At 37.0% G+C, this 19,029-nt stretch overlaps 1 protein-coding gene across 2 annotated transcripts in view; it reads left to right on the top strand.

The window, feature by feature from the left end:
- The window catches only part of LEPR (leptin receptor), a 67,224-nt gene that overhangs the window by 12,517 nt on the left and 35,678 nt on the right, over positions 1 to 19,029 (top strand). The window contains exons 2-4 of one of the 2 annotated variants that reach the window (XM_046645770.1): positions 3,413 to 3,472; positions 7,372 to 7,698; positions 9,657 to 9,780. In XM_046645770.1, coding sequence (XP_046501726.1) covers positions 3,433 to 3,472; positions 7,372 to 7,698; positions 9,657 to 9,780 — 491 coding nt within the window. In that variant the 5' untranslated portion in view covers positions 3,413 to 3,432. Of the gene's footprint in view, positions 1 to 3,412; positions 3,473 to 7,371; positions 7,699 to 8,976; positions 9,038 to 9,656; positions 9,781 to 19,029 lie in introns of those variants that run through there. The other variant, XM_046645771.1, reaches the window with a different exon arrangement.

The raw sequence follows: 19,029 nt of genomic DNA on the forward strand, positions 1-19,029 counted from the left end.
CCCTGAGCTAACATCTGTGCTATCCTCTGTTTTGTTGGTGGGTTGCCACCACAGCATGGCTGCCAATGAGTGGTGTAGGTCCATGCCTGGGAACCACACCTGGGCTGTGGAAGCGGAGTGCACCGAATGTAACCACTGGGCCATGGGGCCGGCCCTGCAAATATTTTAAATAAGACACATTACTCCTTTTAACCATCACCATAAAAAGATTACATTCCAGGGGGAATGTTAGGCAGTACTATCCCAAGCTCCTCATAGCTTGGTGTCTTTTAATGGCTCGATTCATGGAGCTACAATTACAGAAGATTGCCTCAGGATCACGCACTCCATTTATTTATTTGCATTAGGAATTCTTAATCTGGGAGCTTTGGATAAATTTTAGAGAATTTATCAACCCCTTGAAATTATAGCCTGAAGTTTCGGTGTATGTGCCTCCTCCTGGTGTTGGTATAGTGCTCTCACCAAATTCTCGATGAGGTCTGTGATCCAGAAATAGTTAAGAATCCCTACTCAGAAATTCTCTGTGATATTTAGCCAGATTCTTAAAGAGCTGTGTTTTGATGAAATTAGAATGCCTCTTTTAAAGACTGCTTTTATTTAAATTTGTCTTGGTGTGATCTGACCTGCCTGTTTTGAAGAATATTTCAAGAAAGAGTCATATCTTGCCATTCATTCATTCTGTTGATGTATATGGAGCACCATCTATGTGGGAGGCCGGTTTCTATGTGTAAAGGATGTAATGATGAAAACAAAACAGTCAAAAAATCCTTTGGTCTAGTAGAGTCTACCTTCTAGTGGGGAAAGTTAGAAAATAAACAGGAAAAATAAGAAATCACATTCATGTTAGATAGTGTTAAGTAATAAGGAGAAAAAAAATTAAGCAGAACAGCAGATATGGCATGCCTGGGTGGGGAAGGTGTTGAACTTTTCGGCAGGCTGGTTAGGGAAGGCTCCTCTGAGAAGGTGGCTTGAGCAAAGGGGAGAGTGGTTGCTGAGGTCAGAGAAGCAGGAGAGACCCAGGACCTTGTGTCTTTGCGCAAGACGTGTACCTTTCCTCTGAGTGGAAAGGGGACTACTGCAGGGTTTGGGGGAAGAGACCCACGATCTGAGCTCCGTGTTAACAAGCCCACTCTGCCTGCTGCCTCGAGAATCGGCTGAACTGGGGGGCAAGGGCACCAGCAACGGGCCCAGTTAGAAGGCTTTTCTAATGGGCAGAGGATAACGTGGCTTAGAGCCAGGTATTGGCAGTGGAGGGGCTGAGAAATTATTGAATTTTGAAATTCCCATGAAACACTGATACTGTTGGGAGGCCTGTGAGGAGGTTGCTTGTTGTCTTATGAAGTTAGTCAGGCAAAATTTCTTTCTGTTCCTCGTGTTAGGAATATTTGTAAATTTTCATCTAAGCTCCTGGTTTCATTTTATTTTAGGGACTCCGTGAATTTATAATTGAACAGTTTGACCATATACAAGCTTAAGGCAAATAAATAGCTCATTCTTAGGAAGTCAATTCAATTTAATGATGTTTTGTATGTTAGACTTATTTTGGTAGCCTTACCATTAGTTTTCCCTTTGCTTGATTTCTTTTTTTCACAGTTTTAAAATTTCTGTCTTTTTTTCTATATTATTTCTGTTTTTGTAAGCTTCCTTTTATTCCTTTCTGGTACAATTTAGGATGCATATAAACATTTTTCTCTTTGAGTCTAGGTAAGGTACCACTTTTCACCATCTCTCCAAGGCTGCAACTATGCCCTTTTCACACCTGGGATTGTTTCTCTGTTATATAAGAGCAAAACCTGGTTATGAGAATTCAAACCGGAAGAATAGTTTGTGCTTTGCATGGAACATTGAATAAAAGAATAGTTATCGTATGTGAGGAAAAACACCTGAGTTATTTGGTCACTTAACTCAGTTGATCCACTGAGTTCAAAGCGAGTCAACTGTGGCCTGAATTACTAGTCACTAGTCAGTTCCGTTGCAGCACTTAGCCCAGTGACATGGTGTATCTATGACACATCTCGATTATGAAACTTGCCCTTGGATTTGTTTTATGAGAAAGTTTTGTATCAGAAACAGGTAGCATAAAAAACTGAGAGGAATTTGCACACTTTTAATATGATCAGATGACAAGGATTCCAAACTGAATCGATTGCTAGAAATCCTAAAGAAACTGTGATGTCAGTGTATAAAGAACCAAAATTCTGAGGAAAAACTGGCAGTCTGACAAACAAATTTACCAGACTACAAAATGTTTGTCCTCACCCATTTTCTTCCTAAGATTCATTAAGTTGTGAAGTAAACAAACGTGTTTTTCTGTTTACTCACCACTTGGTACCAATTCTCAGATATGACTTAGGAGACATGTTTCTCACTTAATATTTTATAATCTGCTTTGGTAAAGCCGTGATTTCTATTTTCGAAGAAATCCCTCAGAATCATAGGCAGCTCGGAAAGGTGTTGTAGAGATCATCCATCAGTCTGATTTGTGGATGAGGGACCTGAGGTCCTGAGACCTACTGCTGACTGGTCCAAGAGCCTAGACCGGCACTCAAGACTCCTTTCACCTAACACAGGGCTTTCTACCTCAGATTCACTTTGTGTGGTGAACTGAATCCTCAATTTCAGATAGTGAAAAAGACTGCAAGGTCAAAAGCCTTTAGTGTTTCATGACAAATCTAAGCCTAATATATTAAAATTATGCTACCTTCTAATTTGTGACAGATGAGTACAAGTAATCTTACTCAGGATGTATTTGGAACTGAGTCGAATTCATGGGAGAACTTGCCTCTGAAGTCATCACCCCTATCATTTGGATATTGTAAGCCCTCAGGCTTTCTTTGAATTACTCTGATCGCTCTCTGCTGCGAACATTACCTCAGCTGCAAGTAAACAGTGGTTTTCCAAAAGTGCGTCGGAAAATTTCCTACTCTTTATTGGAAATAAATAGACAGTCATTCCCTATGCTATAACCATTTGGCCTTGTAGTATTATAGTAAAGATAAAGGCTTTAGAAAATAAGAAATTTAGGAACTGAGAGTATGAGGTTAATTATGTTAGACTGGCTGTACTTGTTGAATCACTATGAGAACATTTTTGTTTAGTTAAAAATTTAGTCTTTTTCTGTGATACCTGTCCTGGTTAGTCATGACATAAAAGAACTTGGAAAAGTTTTTGATTATGCTATATGTGAATATATGGTTTATATTTTAACTATGTAAGATCGCATGTGCACAGGAATAAATCTATAACTTATACTTGAATGTGAGACATTTCTCTGATACTGAGCCACAGTATTATAGAGGGATCAAATTTAAAGATTTGTTTATAATCCTTCTATATCTTCCACAGACAGCTTGGATGTATGTCAGTTTTGTGTGTGTGTTTGTGTATTTGTTTTAGCTTTACTGTTTTTCAGGTATACTTCTCTGAAGTAAGATGACTTGTCAAAAACTCTGTCTGGCTTTGTTACACTGGGGTAAGTTACTCGCTTTTTAAATGTCCATATATAAGGTAGAGATTTTGCCCTTAGAGATGCTGTTTCCTTTACTGGCTACAGAATTACTCATTTCCAATTAGGAATTCTCATGCTCTTGATTAAAAATGCAAACTGAACAAAAGTGTAAGTGTGAAAATGAAAACCATTCTGAACCTCCATAAACAACCTGATGTGTATCCTTCCAGAACCATAACACACACACACACACATTCATATCTATAGTTGCAAAAATGGAATTGGTCTAAATGTATTGTTCTGTATTTTTCTTTTTCCACTTAACAGCTGTTTAATTTATTATGATGACTTTTCTTGTCAGTATTTACTCTTGTACTTATTTAATAATTGCACAAAAATGAGCTGTATGAACCTTAAAGTAGTAATTTATTTTACCAATGCCCTATTGATGGACATTTCCTTTTCTGTAACAAATAATGCTGCATTGAAATTTGTGTACATATATCTTTGTATATTTGGGAGAATATTTCTGTGGATTAATTCCTATGTTGAGTAGTATGCACATTTTTGAATTTCACAGATACTGTGAAATCTCCTCCTCAAAGCTTTGTACCATTTTCAGTCACAACACAAGTGTATGAATGCTATACCATCACACTTGTGCCAGAGAATTATTACCTTTTCCCCTGTCAGATAAGCGAAATATGACATTCCATTTCAATTTTATTTGTTTATTTGTGAGGTCGAGCACTGTGTATTGACCATTTGTATTTCTTATATGATTTTCTAATTCATATACTTTGACCATTTTGTTGTTGAATTTTATTGGTCTTAGTTGATTTTTGGAAATTTCTAAAATGTACAGATATTTAGCCCTGTGTTAGTTAGAGTTCTCCAGAAAAACAGAACCAATAGGATTTCTGTATATCTACAATGAGATTCATTATAAAGAATTGGCTCATGGGATTGCAGAGGCTGAGAAGTGCCAAGGTCTGTGGCTGGCAAGCTGGAGACCCAGGAGAGCTGATGGTGGCAGATTTGAGACCCAAGAAGAGCGCATGTTTCAGTTTGAATTCAAAAGAAAGAAATGACTGATGTCCCAGCTCAAGGCAGTCAAGCAACAGAAGTTCCCTGTTACTCAGCCTTCTTGTTCTATTCAGGTCTTCAGTTGACTGGATGAGGCCCACCCACACCAGAGAGGGTGATCTGATTGCTCAGTCTACTGATTCGCGTTAGTCTCACCCAGAAACAGCCTCACAGACACACCTGGAATAACGTTTGAATAAATGTCCGAGCACCTGTGGGCCTAGTCAAGTTGACACGTAACATTAACCATCACAAGCCCTAACAATTTATTATGTTTTGCACATTTTTTCTCCTTGCCCATCATTTGCTTTTTAACTTTGTTTTCTTTCACAGTACAGAAAACTTATATATACACAGTAACACCCTTAAACATACTTAGAAACAAGATGGCATTTAAGTATTTTGTTTAGCAAATGTAGCATTATTAAATTACAAATATATATATGTATATATCAGATGATAGTCAAAATTTTAATTTTCTGTATCAAGGAACAATTTACTTGGTAGTAATATTTAAAATAAACAGCTAAGACACAGAATGATGGGTTTATTCTCAAATGGAAGGGAAATGCCATTTTAATGTTATTCCCCATTATAACTCTTGTAAACAATGACACATATAATTTTAAGAGGGGATGTTATTAAGGAGTGATGGTGTCTACTTTTGAAATTTCCACCTTGACTATCACCAGAAGAATGCTTTCAGAAATTAAATGTATACTAGTTTTCCTCCTACCCATTGCAGGAGTATCCTCAAGAGAAAGCTTACAGACTTTCTTTTAGTTTCTTGTGTTTTTTTCTATGAACCACAGCGGGCTTCAGTTTGACATTAGTCACACAGTGCTGATGACTTGTGAGTGTACTCTCCTTCCTAGTTTCTTAGGCATTCTAGAGATATTCTGACTTGTTTTTAAACTCAAATCATCTAATTTAGGTTATGTTCTAAGTTTTTGAAATTAAAGTCAGGCTATCTCTAGCAACACCCATTTTATCTGGCAACAATTACCTGTGTGTCAACTAGTTCTGAGCATCTCCTTGGCCACTCCAATCTAAAGGTGCTCTTGAGAGCTTCTCTACGAGTCTTCCTGGTAGTCCATACTGTTCTTTCTCCTTTTAGCCACCTATATATTTACAGAAAATATCCAGGATAACTAAAAAACTATGCTACAAGGGACTATCAAAGAGGAATAACATACCCTTTCTCTCTTATATTCTCTATCTAATTTTTATTAGGCTCCACTCTAATGTTTCACATTGGCTTTCCAAAAAGTTTGTGGTTTGACCAAGTTTTGTGAATCAGAAGAGATCCCGGGATATTGTTACCATGATAACATATACCTTCAGATGAAAATTCTGGACTCCTTGCTGTTGAGGGCTCACTTGGAGGGAAAGAAATATCTGCTAAGGAAGCGTGTAAACAAAGTAGAATCATCTTTTCACATAAACAGATTCAGTTGTTGCTATGTCTATGACGTTCATTAATACATTTTAGATTTCAAATACTTTGAGGATCTTAGGCTAATTTCAGTTCAGACAATTAAATCCTCCACGTGCAGCTAGAAAATAGAATGCTTTTAGTTAATACCGTTACATATCCACAGTTTTGTAAAACCAAAGAAATAACCTATTCTCTTTTCATTGAGATGTTCTGATTTCAGAAACATGTTAGAAAGATTGAAGTCCAAAAGAATATGATGCAATGAGGATTCCCCTTTGGTGACATCATGAGCCTAACTGTTATCAGTGTGGGCAAAATAATATTAGTCATGTTAATCATTTTGCCTTAATTTTTGCATTTGATACATATTTATATTAATTTCTGTTTATAGAAAGGTTTAGAAACCAAACTGTTAACAGTCTTTACTTATGTATTATTTAAATATATTTACATGCATTACTTTTGTAATTTAAAACTACTTTTGCAATTGACTTTTAAAAATTTCTATTTTCTTACGTTTTTACATTTACCCTCTTCCTTTAAAATTCTCATTCCAAACAAATCCCTACAAAATTCTCATCTGCGTTAGTTTGCATATGAGGCACACAGTTGTTGGATTGTTAGGGTGACTTGTAAAAGAAAGAATTATGGCGAATTAATTATTATTTTATTTTCAAACAATTACTTACTAAAAACTAGTATCACTTTTGAGGATTTTTTTTGGGGTACAGGACTATATAATTGTGCATAATTTTTATATGTCTAAAAAGTGATCATTGTCTTTAATCAGCAGTGGATGTTTCCTGTAGGAAGTCTGTCATTGTGCCTCAGTTCTTGGAGAGTGCACTAAAGGCATCTTTAAATGGTGTCATATACCTGAAGGGTCACGGGCAGAGTCAGGAGATCATCCAGCTGCCCTGATGTTGAAGACAAACCCTTTCTAAAAGCACTCAGTAAAATTTGTTTTAACATTTTGTTGTTATTCTCTTTAAGAAATATTAAAACAGCTCTTTAATATTTGTATAATAATTGCATATCCAAATATTTCCAGTTTATGATGTAAAAAGAATAATTTTTTAAGAAAGGAAATTGAAATATTTAGCTATAATTTTCTCTCATTAAAATATAAATATAAGATGTTAGATTAATGAGGGAAATGAAGCATGAATTTCCAAAAAGCGGTGCTAGAGAGTGACGCTCTCTCTATAAATAAGTGCACCCTCTTAGATCTCACACATTGTATGGTGGAAGCAGAGAGCTGTGCGCTGGCACTGAGGGAGCACTTAGAAGGTTAAATAATTGCTATTGAGCCCTACTGGTTTAATATGAGATACTTCCCATTTATGCCTAGTCAAAATAATTAATTTCTTTTCTATGTGTCTTTTTAATGTCCTAACAGAATTTGTTTATGTGATAACTGCCTTTAACTTGGCATATCCAATGACTCCCTGGAGATTTCAGTTGTCTTGCATGCCATCAAATGCAACCTATGACTTCCTCTTGCCTGCTGGAATCTCAAAGAACACTTCAAATTCGAATGGACATTATGAGGCAGTTGAAGCTAGATTTAATTCCAGTGGTACCTACTTTTCTAACTTATCATCCAAAACAACTTTCCACTGTTGCTTTTGGAGTGAGGAAGATAAAAACTGCTCTGTACCTGCAGACAACGTTGAAGGGAAGGCATTTGTTTCAACAGTAAATTCTTTAGTTTTTCAACAAATAGGTAAGTATTTGAATGTTCTAAGCATTAGATGTTTAACTGTATTGAACAAAATGTTTCATTCTCTGAAACCTGTATGAAATAGATGTCTTATAGATGGGATTCTTAACACATATCATCATTTTATATTATTGATAAAATCAGGATTTATCATGTGACCAAATGAATAAGCCCAAAATTATTTTATATCCCATAAAAACAGAATAAAAATGTAATAAGGGAACTCTTTTTACCTATAAACACATTTCTTATAGTCTTCTAAATTTGCTTTAAAATAAGAAAAGCACGTTACTTTTGTTAAATAGATAAAATACCAAATGGCTAATAATACTGTTAAATTAGTTCAATTTTAAAGACTTTATGAATAATGACATTTGTTCAAACAAGGAATCTCTCTGTAACCAATATATATTTTAAATCAAGGGGTTTTTTTTTTTTGTTAAGAATAATGCATACTGAACGTAGCTAATGTCATTAATAATTCTGCATCTGGAAATTGAGACAATAAAGCTGTTTCCAAGCTTTTTGGAAAAGCCAAATAGAGCAGAATCAGTTGACTGGGCAATAAGGAGACCTACAGTGTGAAAATAAAGGTGTACATAAGTGTAGCATCTTGTGTGGGTTAATCAGAATTTCTCAGCCTTAACACTATTGGCATTTTGGGCCAGATAGTTTTTGGTTGTGGGGGCCTGTTCTGTGCATGGTGGGATGGCTAACAGCATCCCTGGCTTCTGCCCACTAGATACCAGTAGCACTTGCTCCCTTGTTGTGACAATCAAAACGTATCTCCAGACTTGGCCAGATGTCCCCTGGAGGGCCAAATTGCCCCTGGTTGCGCACCATTGATTGGATGGAAGAAGCACTCCAGCATGTTGAAATCAGTTTAGGAATAAGGATAAGGCGTGCATGTGCAATAAAATCAGAGTTTTAAAACGAGTTAGTAGTAATAACTCCCAGTGTCTCCAGTTGAGTTTATAGCCATTTAATTTAATTTTAAATGAGGTACTTTTTAAATTTGTAAAGGAATTTAGCCATTCCAGTGATTATTAAATGTACTAAGAATGAACTTAAGAAGTCAGGCTCCTTGTGATGAGCCTTAAAATGATCAAAAAATAGTAGCGCTTTCTTCAGTTATCAAAAGGAATGATTCTGATGCTGTAGATTTTAATTTTCCATCTAAATAAAGGCTCAGAACCAGTTGCTTTTAAGTGAGTTTAAGTTTTTGTAACTGAAGTTAAGTGGTGATTACTGAGGATTTCCATTTATTATTCTGGCAACTAGGCTGTGTGCTTCATGGGATTCAACAGCATTGCGAAGTCCCTCCCAGCCAGAAGGCCTTCAGGTTTGGGGAAACACCTTAATGTTGCTTTGAAATAGTTTTAATGTTGTCTTAAGTTAGTCATGATTTTCAGTTGTTGCTATTCTTGCTTTCTAAATTACGAATCACCAACAGTTTATCTTTCATTATCAGATGAGTTTTTCAGTGTGCAGTGAAATATGCGTGCATCCGTTGTGTTTGGGGCCTGTAACATTACAATAACAGGAATTTAAGACGTGTGCCTTAGTCCAGATGTGGTCAGCAGGCCCTTATTGCTGAAGCAGACGCATAAAGAGTGCTCCAGATTTGCTTGTACCTTGATATTTAATGTCTCCTTTCTCTTGTAGAGTGAGAATGAACTGGGCTAGGTGAATTTTGGGGTCTTTTGTCCCTTAAGTGGTTCAGGATTAAAAACAAAAAGTTTGAGAGGCAAGAATTGGATTTAATTCTCTTACTTTACAAAAAACTGAAGACCAAAGGGACTGAATGACTTGGGCAGACAGGCTAGTTAGAGCTCGTCCTGTTTCTCTCAGAACGGTCACAGACGTGGGATCCAAACACTGGTAAATTTAATTTAGCTCTTCTCTTTCACTGAGTTGTTCAGAATGTTTTTCAGATTTAATGCAGTTTATTTTTAATTCAGGTGCAAACTGGAACATACAGTGCTGGATGAAAGGGGACTTGAAATTATTCATCTGTTATGTGGAGTCATTATTTAAGAATCCATTCAAGAATTATGACCTTAAGGTCCATCTTTTATATGTTCTGTAAGTACCAAATAAATTCATTTGGATAGTTCTACAACACAATTTTTTTAAAATGCAAGAGCTTCCATGTACGGAAGTGCGCTACGAGGCCTGTCCTACCCCTCCTCCTTTTATATCCATGGACGTTTCTAGGAGGCAGTTTAGATACAGTTTTTACACGACATTCTTCTCCGTTAGGTTTCCTCTTTTCTCCTGTTGATTCAGGTAGCAGGACATTGCCGATATGGATGGGTGTGTATTCTGAGAGAAGTGTGAACTCTGAGGAGTGTATACTGTGGTTGGTTCTGAGAATGTGGGAGATAAAAACCTGATTCCTGGAGCCAACTATGGCTGCCCAGGAGAAGAACCTGTGCTGGGGAGCTGCTTTCAAGAATGGGAAGCAAAGTGGGAAGGATCAAGTCCCTTGTTCTTCCATCAGCCTTCCAGTCTCCTTCTAGCACCCCTGACAGGTAGATTTAATAAGAATCCTGGAGGTCTGCAGAGTTCCAGCCCCAGCACGGGAAACCAGAGTATAGGAGGCGGGGTTTGAAGCTGACAGACAAGAGCTTAATCACCAGTATAATTCACCCCGTTGGCTACTTAGCATCCACACACACCTTTCTAGACATGAACTACAACTTCCCTGTAACTTCATGCTTTCACCTAATAAGATGCAACTACACCTTAAACAACAGGAAATACTCCAACCCTCTCCCCAAAATGGAGAGATGCTATGTCCCAGTTGTTGGTGTATCAGTTTCTAGGCAAGATTTGTAGCATTGATCTCCAGGCAATGTTAATTGCTCCTCATTTCAGTGACAGTCCCATGTGAATGAGTAGTCTGTAAGCCAAATACTAAATTATAAAGTTAACACCACCAAGAATCCTTATGTGAAATAATAAGGGCAAAGAGGAGATTGAGAAGAGATTACGTAATATATATAAATATATACACGCACTCATAGGCAAGCACACTGTAAGGAAGAAAATATCCATAGCTGCCACCATTCTCATTTTTATACTTATTATGAGGCTGTAGTTAATATTTATAACTTATGTTAGTCCACAAGACTAATTCTTAAAGCCACCCCACAGATGTATCACAGATAGGATGCCACTGCTGTCACATCTGAACATTCTGTGTTCCCGTGGTCATCATTTACACCTCTAATGCTGGTTACTGGATGCTACCACTGATGAATCTAGAAGGCCCTGCTTCTTTGTGCAGTTTTCATTAGGGCCGGTGTCCTCAATGGGAGTATCTAATTGGTGAGAATGTGCCCTAGCTGCCGGTGTTTCAGCTTCACAAAATGGTAGATTTTCCAGTCAGATGCTGGGCAACCAAGAAACCTAGACCAATGGCGGCAACAGAAATGACCGATCTATGAATCTCTAGAGGCCCAGAAAGCCTGGCTGAGGTTGGAAAGTGAGGAAGGTGGAGCCACGGGTGGACATTTATAGAATGGCAGAGAATGAGCTTGTTTGTAGTCTATAGAAAATGACCCAGCAGGGAGAGAAAAGTTGAAGATATGGTAGAAGGGGACCCGCTGAAGATATATGACAGAGAGTGAAAAGGTGAGTTCCAGAAAAAGAGCCCAGATGAAGGATTGGTCTTAAATGGAGGCGGCTCCTCTCAACGTCTGAGTATTGAGAGAAGGAAGGAAGCACTGTGGTGGATGAAGATATATTTGAGGTTTGGGGCAGAAAGTTTCCTGCTTTTTGAACAAAATAGATTTTAGTTCAGAGGTAAGAATTCCTCTGCAGAGTAGTACATTCTTACGATGACCTCAGTACTTTGGATGGTGATCAGAAACTCACCGGGTGCCTTCTGGAGAGAATTTCAAATATTATCAACGGGCCAGGGCAGTGTGCTCAGTTAAAAGCACTGTGACCATGTGTAAGGATTTAAATTTTATTATGTAGAGGATATAGTTATGTCTTGAGGTCTGCATTTTCTGGAAAAGATTTATATGAATGTATCAAGACATTATAAAGTTGCATGGTACCTTAGCTGCAGCTGAACATTTTAAGTTTGTTTTCATCAGCTAAGTAGTCTATTCATCTAAATGGTAGGACTCAGAAAAATGAGAAAATTATGATAAATTAAGTAGATTTTCAACTTGTTCATATGATGAATTTAGCATATTCTTTTGGCTTTATTTTGAACTTAGGCTTCTAAAAATATTAGTGTAGGAAAATGTCATAATGGCATGCAATTTGAGAAACATCCTCTTGGTTTTTTTCCCACCACGTTAATTGTTCTCTCCTTTGTATGATTTGGTTAACATGTCCATTTTACCAATTGTCACATGGGGTTTCTGCCTTGAATTCTATTTTTGTGTGCATCTCTGGCAGAATATCTCCAAATAATTTAAATAAGACTTCAGATCAGGAGAAAGAGCTGACCACTGTAACAAATGAGACCTCCATGGAAGAGAAAATCCATAATGGTGGTTACTATAGAAAAGTTTTTAATCAAAATTACCTTCTGTGGACATTAGAGAATTCACAAGAGAAATCTTTCAAATGCTTCCATGTGTAAATAAGTATATTTTAAAAAGGAACCTAGTGTTTATAAGGGACTTAGAGCCCTATAAATATGTCCCTTAAGGGAAGGCATTATTTGAGCTCAGATATTAATGTTTGTCAGAAAATCTGAAGGAGAGAGACCATTGAAACGTGATATTTTGGAACTGCTTTAGATGTTTTTCTTAGACGGAGGAAGGAAACCTTCTTCCTTTATTAGGTGCCTACTGTACACCAGGAGCAGTGTGGGGAACAATGGTAAACAGCTCAGAATCAGGCCCTGCCCTCCTGGATCTAAGAGTCAAGACAAAGAACATAACAACAGAGTTTGAAGATGCTGTGATGTCATAAACACAGGGACTTGTGGAAGTGCATATGAGAAGTATTCACCACCCCGTTTCACTACTCCCTGTAAAGAAAACCAGGTATTCAACAGTGTAAATGCATTGTATCTTCAGAAGTCAGTATAAAAATGCAACAAAAGTGGCTTCCGGCCACGGGGGAATAATAGGGTCTGGGATTACTCTTTGGGCATAAACAGTTAGAAAACTTGATAAAATGTGGGAAACATTTATTTTCAGATACTGGACAAAGGCAGACCAGAACTGTGATTCCCGAGAGAAGGAAACATAGTGAGTCCTATGCTACGCAGGCTTTCTGGACTGGAGGCAGTTTCCAGGACATGGCGCAGGGCTGAGGAACGGAGGCAGGGCCCAGCAATGTTGCTGACTCGAGGAGATAGAGATAGGAGTTCGGAGCGGAAGGGGGCTTGAATTCATGGGGCAGGGTACTGCAAGCAGGGAAGTGCACAGAAATTAGCATTGGCGTCCCCTTGACTCCCCGGTTGAATACCCATCTGCCCATGATGTTGCGTAAGAAAAACTTCTAGGAAGAGAACAATTACCAGGAGCTGTAAGCTAGAGAATTCCCAGAAGTCACACAGGGCCAGGAATTATTCAAGTTTTCCCAAGCAGATTGGAGAGACCTCATAGAATATCAGTGACATTCAGCAGAAACCCCATAATAGTCACACTTTAAAAATGGGGTCAAATTAGCCTTAGAGTCAAAGCTAACCTATAGCATCCCCCAAAAAGCTTGAAAGGAGCTTGAAATGTCCAGACTGTGCCCAAGTAACTTAACTGACTGCCAGAACAAAATACAACATTCCTTAAAGCAAAATGACACAATCTAACACTCAAAAATGTCTGGCATCCAGTTAAAAATACAAAATATATGAAAGAGCAGGAAAACGTAACTCATAACCAGGAGGAAGAGAAAAATCAGTCAAGAGAAACAGCTCCAGAAATGACAGAGGTGTGGAATTAGCAGAAAAGGACAGCTCCACATGCTCGAGGATATAAAGGAAAGCATAAATACAATGAGGAGAGAAATTGATGGTAGAAAAAAGAACCAACTGAAATTTTTAGAGAAGAAAAATAAGCAAAAATGCTCCATGTGAATTGGGGCATTTTAGAAATAGTGTTACTCAATTGAGAAATATTTCATGTGCACAGGATACAGTGCTGGGCTCTGTGAGAAGTATGCTTTCTTCCTTCCTATCAAGATGGACCATGGATTCTTATTTTATTTCATGGGCTATAATCAGTTACTGTCATTATTTATTCTACTGCTCAGAGTGTCCCATATTTGGCCAATGGGAGCTTATTCAAGCTGGCCCCTCTGTCTTTTTGATGTGTCCCCAACATTTTCTTCTTTGAAGATTTCCTTACTTTCAAGCACTACAACACGTTTCAGGTTGATTTTGCACTTTTCCTGCTATGCCACCAGAAGGAGCCATTTCTCCAAGGAGCCCTGATTCCTCTTTATGGAGAATGGGATTTACGAAGCAGTATCTGGGTGCTAGATGCTCTTTGACCCTTGTGTGGCGTTGTTTCTAGGCCTTCTCAGCTACAGAGCTAGTGGTATGCATGTATACACACAATACACACACGATATGTATTTATAATATAAATAAGCCTGTGTTCATACTAATATGGTAATATCTCACATCTGAAGAGAACTTCGTGTTTTACAAAAAGTTCTTCAACTTGTCTCCTTGATAAGATTTATCTTGGTCAGTATTTCTCACCTGGACCTGAGTCATGAGATCTGGGGTGGAGCTACTGGTTTGGGGACCACACTTTGAGAACTGCTGATCTGTGACACTTAACTGAAAACAGATTCCTTAGCCCCAGACCTACCGACTTCTCTGTGGAGGGTCCAGGAATCTATTTTCAACAAGGCTCCAAGTGTTTCTTACGATGAGACTGGTCTGGGACACTGACCTGGTCTTTGAAATTATTTGGGGTGGGCAAAGAAGATTTTTTGGGTAACATTTGTATAGATTACCATTCTGAGATTTAAAAAAGTGTCTTGATTAAATGATATAGAAAGCTAATACTGAATTTTCCAGGTCCATTTTATTGGTTCCTCCACACATTTCGCTCTCAGTTTATGTCACAATCAGGAACTTGGATCATGTTATCCCATTTGGTGTTATTCTCATAATAATTTCGCATAGATCTTTGCTTGGTGAAGTTTGAATATATTCCAATAAAAATTTTTTGGGAACAAATAATTTGACCAAAGGTCAGAGGACAGAATGTGCTTTATATAAACCATTGTGGCTACCAAAATGAAATTTCAGTACTAAATACTTATATCTCTAACTTCTGAGTAGAAAAAATCACTCAAATGGTGAAATTTGCAAAGAAGCCAAATTTGAAATTTGACGATTTCTTTTTTACTATTTTCACTTTCAATTTAAAGTTTACTGATGTATAGAGAGATTAAATAAATAGTGGCACTGAATCTGTGTGTGTGTGGGCAAGGCATGAAATATTTTACTGCGTGAAAATTTTTCAAAAATTTCAGAAATTCTTAAGTTTTGGTTATTTTAAGCCAATGAGTCTCTTTCATATTTTAAAAATTTAATTATCATTTTAATCCTTATACTTTAAAATTATTAAATTTTTACAATATCATTTGATGTTCATAAATACTTAAACTTCTTTAAACTCTTGTGGAAGGTAAAAGAAGTTCTTAAGATGACTCCAGCAAGGAATAAGGCTGGTGTATTCCAGTTTCACACAAACTTGGAGAAACTTCTGCTCTCATAAATATGAGAAATATCTAGTATTTTCCTCAAGGAAAAAGTAATTTGGAATAATTGTATAACTCTCTAATATTCTGATTTATAGAAATATTATATTAAGATGATTCAGATTATAATCACTTTTTAGTGACAAACTTTAATGTCTTTATTAATCTCCCAAATAAAGTGGCAGTGGTAGCAGTGACATTTATGCTGTGACAATGAGGCATCCTGAGGTAAGGAAACGAGCACTGAGCATGGTCGCATGGGCTTCTGATGAATTCCAGGTCTACATCCTCTCTGAGCCTCCATTTCTGACCTAAAAGTAGGTGGTATTAGTTCCCTCAGAAGGTGGTTTGAAAAATTGGACTAGATAGTGATCCTCAAGGTGTCTTATGTAAATTGTAAATGTGCTGTATGATGGAATTTGGTGATATAGTTAACGTGGTTTCTGTATTATTGCGTCCTTCACCCATCGAGTACCCACCAGTAGGGAGTACAAATGTTTCTAGCCTACAACTTGGATTGAAAAATTTTTTCTTAAAGGGCCAGATGGTGACTATTTTAGACTTTGCTGGGCCGTACTGTCTGTCACAACCTTTTGGTCATAGTTAATATGTAAAGGAATGAGCATGACTATGTTTATGGACAGTGAAATTTGTTTCATATAATTTCCATGAATCACAGAATATTCTCCCTCTTTTCTTCTTCTTCTTCTTCTTTTTTTTTTTTTTGGTGAGGAAGATTGTTGCTGAGCTAACATCTCTGCCAATTTTCCTCTACTTTGTATGTGGGACGCCACCACAGCATGGCTTGATGAACCGTGTGTAGGTGTGCACCCAGGATCTGAACCTGCAAACCTTGGGCTGCCAAAGTGGAGCATGGGAATTTAACCAGTATGTCACTAAGCTGGCCCTCTTTTTCTTTTTTGAAAACCATTTGAAAATGTAAAAAACCCTTCTTAGCTCACAGGCTGTACAAAAACGGGAGTATTTGGCCTGTGGGCTGTAGTTCCCTGATCCTTGCTTAGAACATTCAAAAATTAGTTTTGGATTGATTCTTAGAGCTTCATAATGGGGTTCTCTGTTGGGGTGGTTTAGGAAATTTCTGAATGGAGATGCTTTTTTAAAAAAACAAATTATGAATTACTATAACATATGTATGATATAGCATATATACTATGTAATATATAGTCATTATTATGAGTGTATACCATATATGTTATTATTTGTGCATATTGAAATTATAAAGAAAATGAAAATGAGATTGACTAAATAGAATACGTAACAGTGAAGCGATAGAGAAACCTTATTCTGCAATTATCCTTATTGGTAATCAGCCTTATTCTGCAAATATCCACTGTCGTTAGAAAAGGATGGCATTGGCAAGACCATTGAGGCCAAGAGAGTATAATTCTAACTTTCCTTTTTGTTTTAAAAAAGAAAAATATCACTAGAATTTCCTATCCTTTAAAAAATATTAATGGAGAATGTATGTCTTACTTTCTCTTCAGTTCTATTTTTGCCTTAAAATTTGGGAGTTCTTCAGGCAAAGCATAATACCCTGCAAGCATGTTTCTGACATAAAATACCACAATTTATTTGGTTCGTTCCACATGAATTGATAAAAGCTTTTGATAAAAGCTTTTGTTTTAATATTTGAAAAACACATGAAAGGCACGGTGTGATATTTTTTAAAAATCGCATTTCATTGGCTTTGTTTACAGATTTAGATAAAATTGAAAGTGCTTTCGATTCAAAACAATATTTTATGGGTGTATATCACTTTAGAGTTTTCAAAAATACTTTCACGTAATTACCTTTGATATGCACAACAACCTTGTAAAGATTGATGGTGCCTACGGGTTCTGTCTTAGTGATTCAGGAAACCAAGGCTCACAAAGATGAGCTTGCTTGTCTATGCTCTTGTGGTTCATAAGCAGACAGAGAACATGATTTTAGTCTCAGTGTTCATTTAATGTGCTTCTTACAAAAATATTATCCCTTACACAGCGCCCAGCAGACAGCTTTGCATACTAAGAGGTCTGTAACTGTTATTTCCTGATTGGATTTTTAGGACTAAAGTAATCCTAAACTCTGTCTCAGGAAACTTGAAAATCTATCATAATTTAAAACATTTCACACGCGTGGGGTGTGTGTAGTCAGATTAAGGTCCATTTCTTTCACACTGTGTTTATATCTGAATGCTCATGTATAGGTTAGTTAGCAGTTTCCAAAACAACACTTTCTCCACGCTGAAGTTTTAATTAGTATATTTATCATTTGCAGTTTTTTTAAAAAAAAATCCTATGGTAGGTGTGTGTTTAACCACTTAAGAAATTGCCAAACTATTTTCCAAAGTTGTGCCATTTTACGTTCCCACCATCAGTTTATTAGAGTTCCAATTCCTCCACGTCCCTGTCATTACTTGGTGTGATTCATCTTTTTAATTTTAGCCATCCTAGTATGTGGATAGTGGTATCTCACTGTGGTCTTAATTTGCGTTTCCTGATTGACTAACGATGTTGGGCTTCTCTTTGAGTGCTTATGTTCATTCTTCTATCTTCCATGGCAAAGTAACTATTGAAATCTTTGCCTACTTTTTAATTGGGTTGTGTGGTTTATTATTGAGTTTTGAGAGTTCTTTATTCTTCTGGAAACAAGTCCTTTATCAGTAGATGATTGGCAAATATATTCTCTCAGTCTTTGGCTTGTCTTTGTGTTATGTTTCATAATGTCTTTCAAAGAACAGAAGTTTACCATCTTGATAAAAGTCCAATTTACAAATTTGTTCTCTTATGGATCATGCTTTTGGCGTTGCATCTAAGAAATTTTTACCTAACCTAAGGTCCCAAATATTTTTTCCATGTTCTTTTCTAGAAGTTTTGTAGCTTTAGGTTTTACATCTGGATTGATGATCCATTTTGAATTAATTTTTGTATCTGGCGTGAGGTATGAAGGGTTTTTTTTGGCATATAGATATCCCATTGTTCCAGCACAATTTATCGAAAAGATTGACCTTTCTCCACAGCACTGCTTTCGTACCTTTGTAGAAAATTGGTTGTCCGTATAGGTGTTGGTCTCTTCTGTTTCATTAATCTGTTTTCCTATCTTTATGCTAATACTCCATTGGCTTGATTATTGTAGTTTCTTAGCTATTAGCTTCTTATTTGATTACTCTCATGGTTGCTTTGGGGTTTATAACACAGGTCTTTAACTTATTATAGTCTAACTGACACTGTACCTCTGAGTGATGTTACCCTACTTAGCGTGCAGTATAGGAACATGACAACTGCACGTTACTTACCTCCCGCGTCCCTAGGCTCGGCGCTAATGTCATCCCTTTTACTTCTACCTGGTTATAACCCCCACACTACATCAAGGTGATTGTTTTTACTGAAAACAGTCAGTAAATATTTACCCTTTTAGTTAAATTTCATTTCTTTGTGTGGGACCAGACTTCCATCTGCTATCATTTTCTTTTTGCATTTTTTACAATGCAGGTCTGAGGATGAATTCTCTCAGTGTTGCTGTGTCTGAAGGAAACCTTTATTTCGTCTTTGTTTTGAAAGATGTTTCCTCTGGGTTCAGGGCTTTAGGATCGCAGGACTTCTCTGCCTTTGGTACTTCCCTGGTGCCTCACCCCCTTCT

The sequence above is a fragment of the Equus quagga genome, chromosome 18 (genome assembly GCF_021613505.1).
Source record: "Equus quagga isolate Etosha38 chromosome 18, UCLA_HA_Equagga_1.0, whole genome shotgun sequence".
Classification (NCBI taxonomy): Eukaryota; Metazoa; Chordata; class Mammalia; order Perissodactyla; family Equidae; genus Equus; species Equus quagga.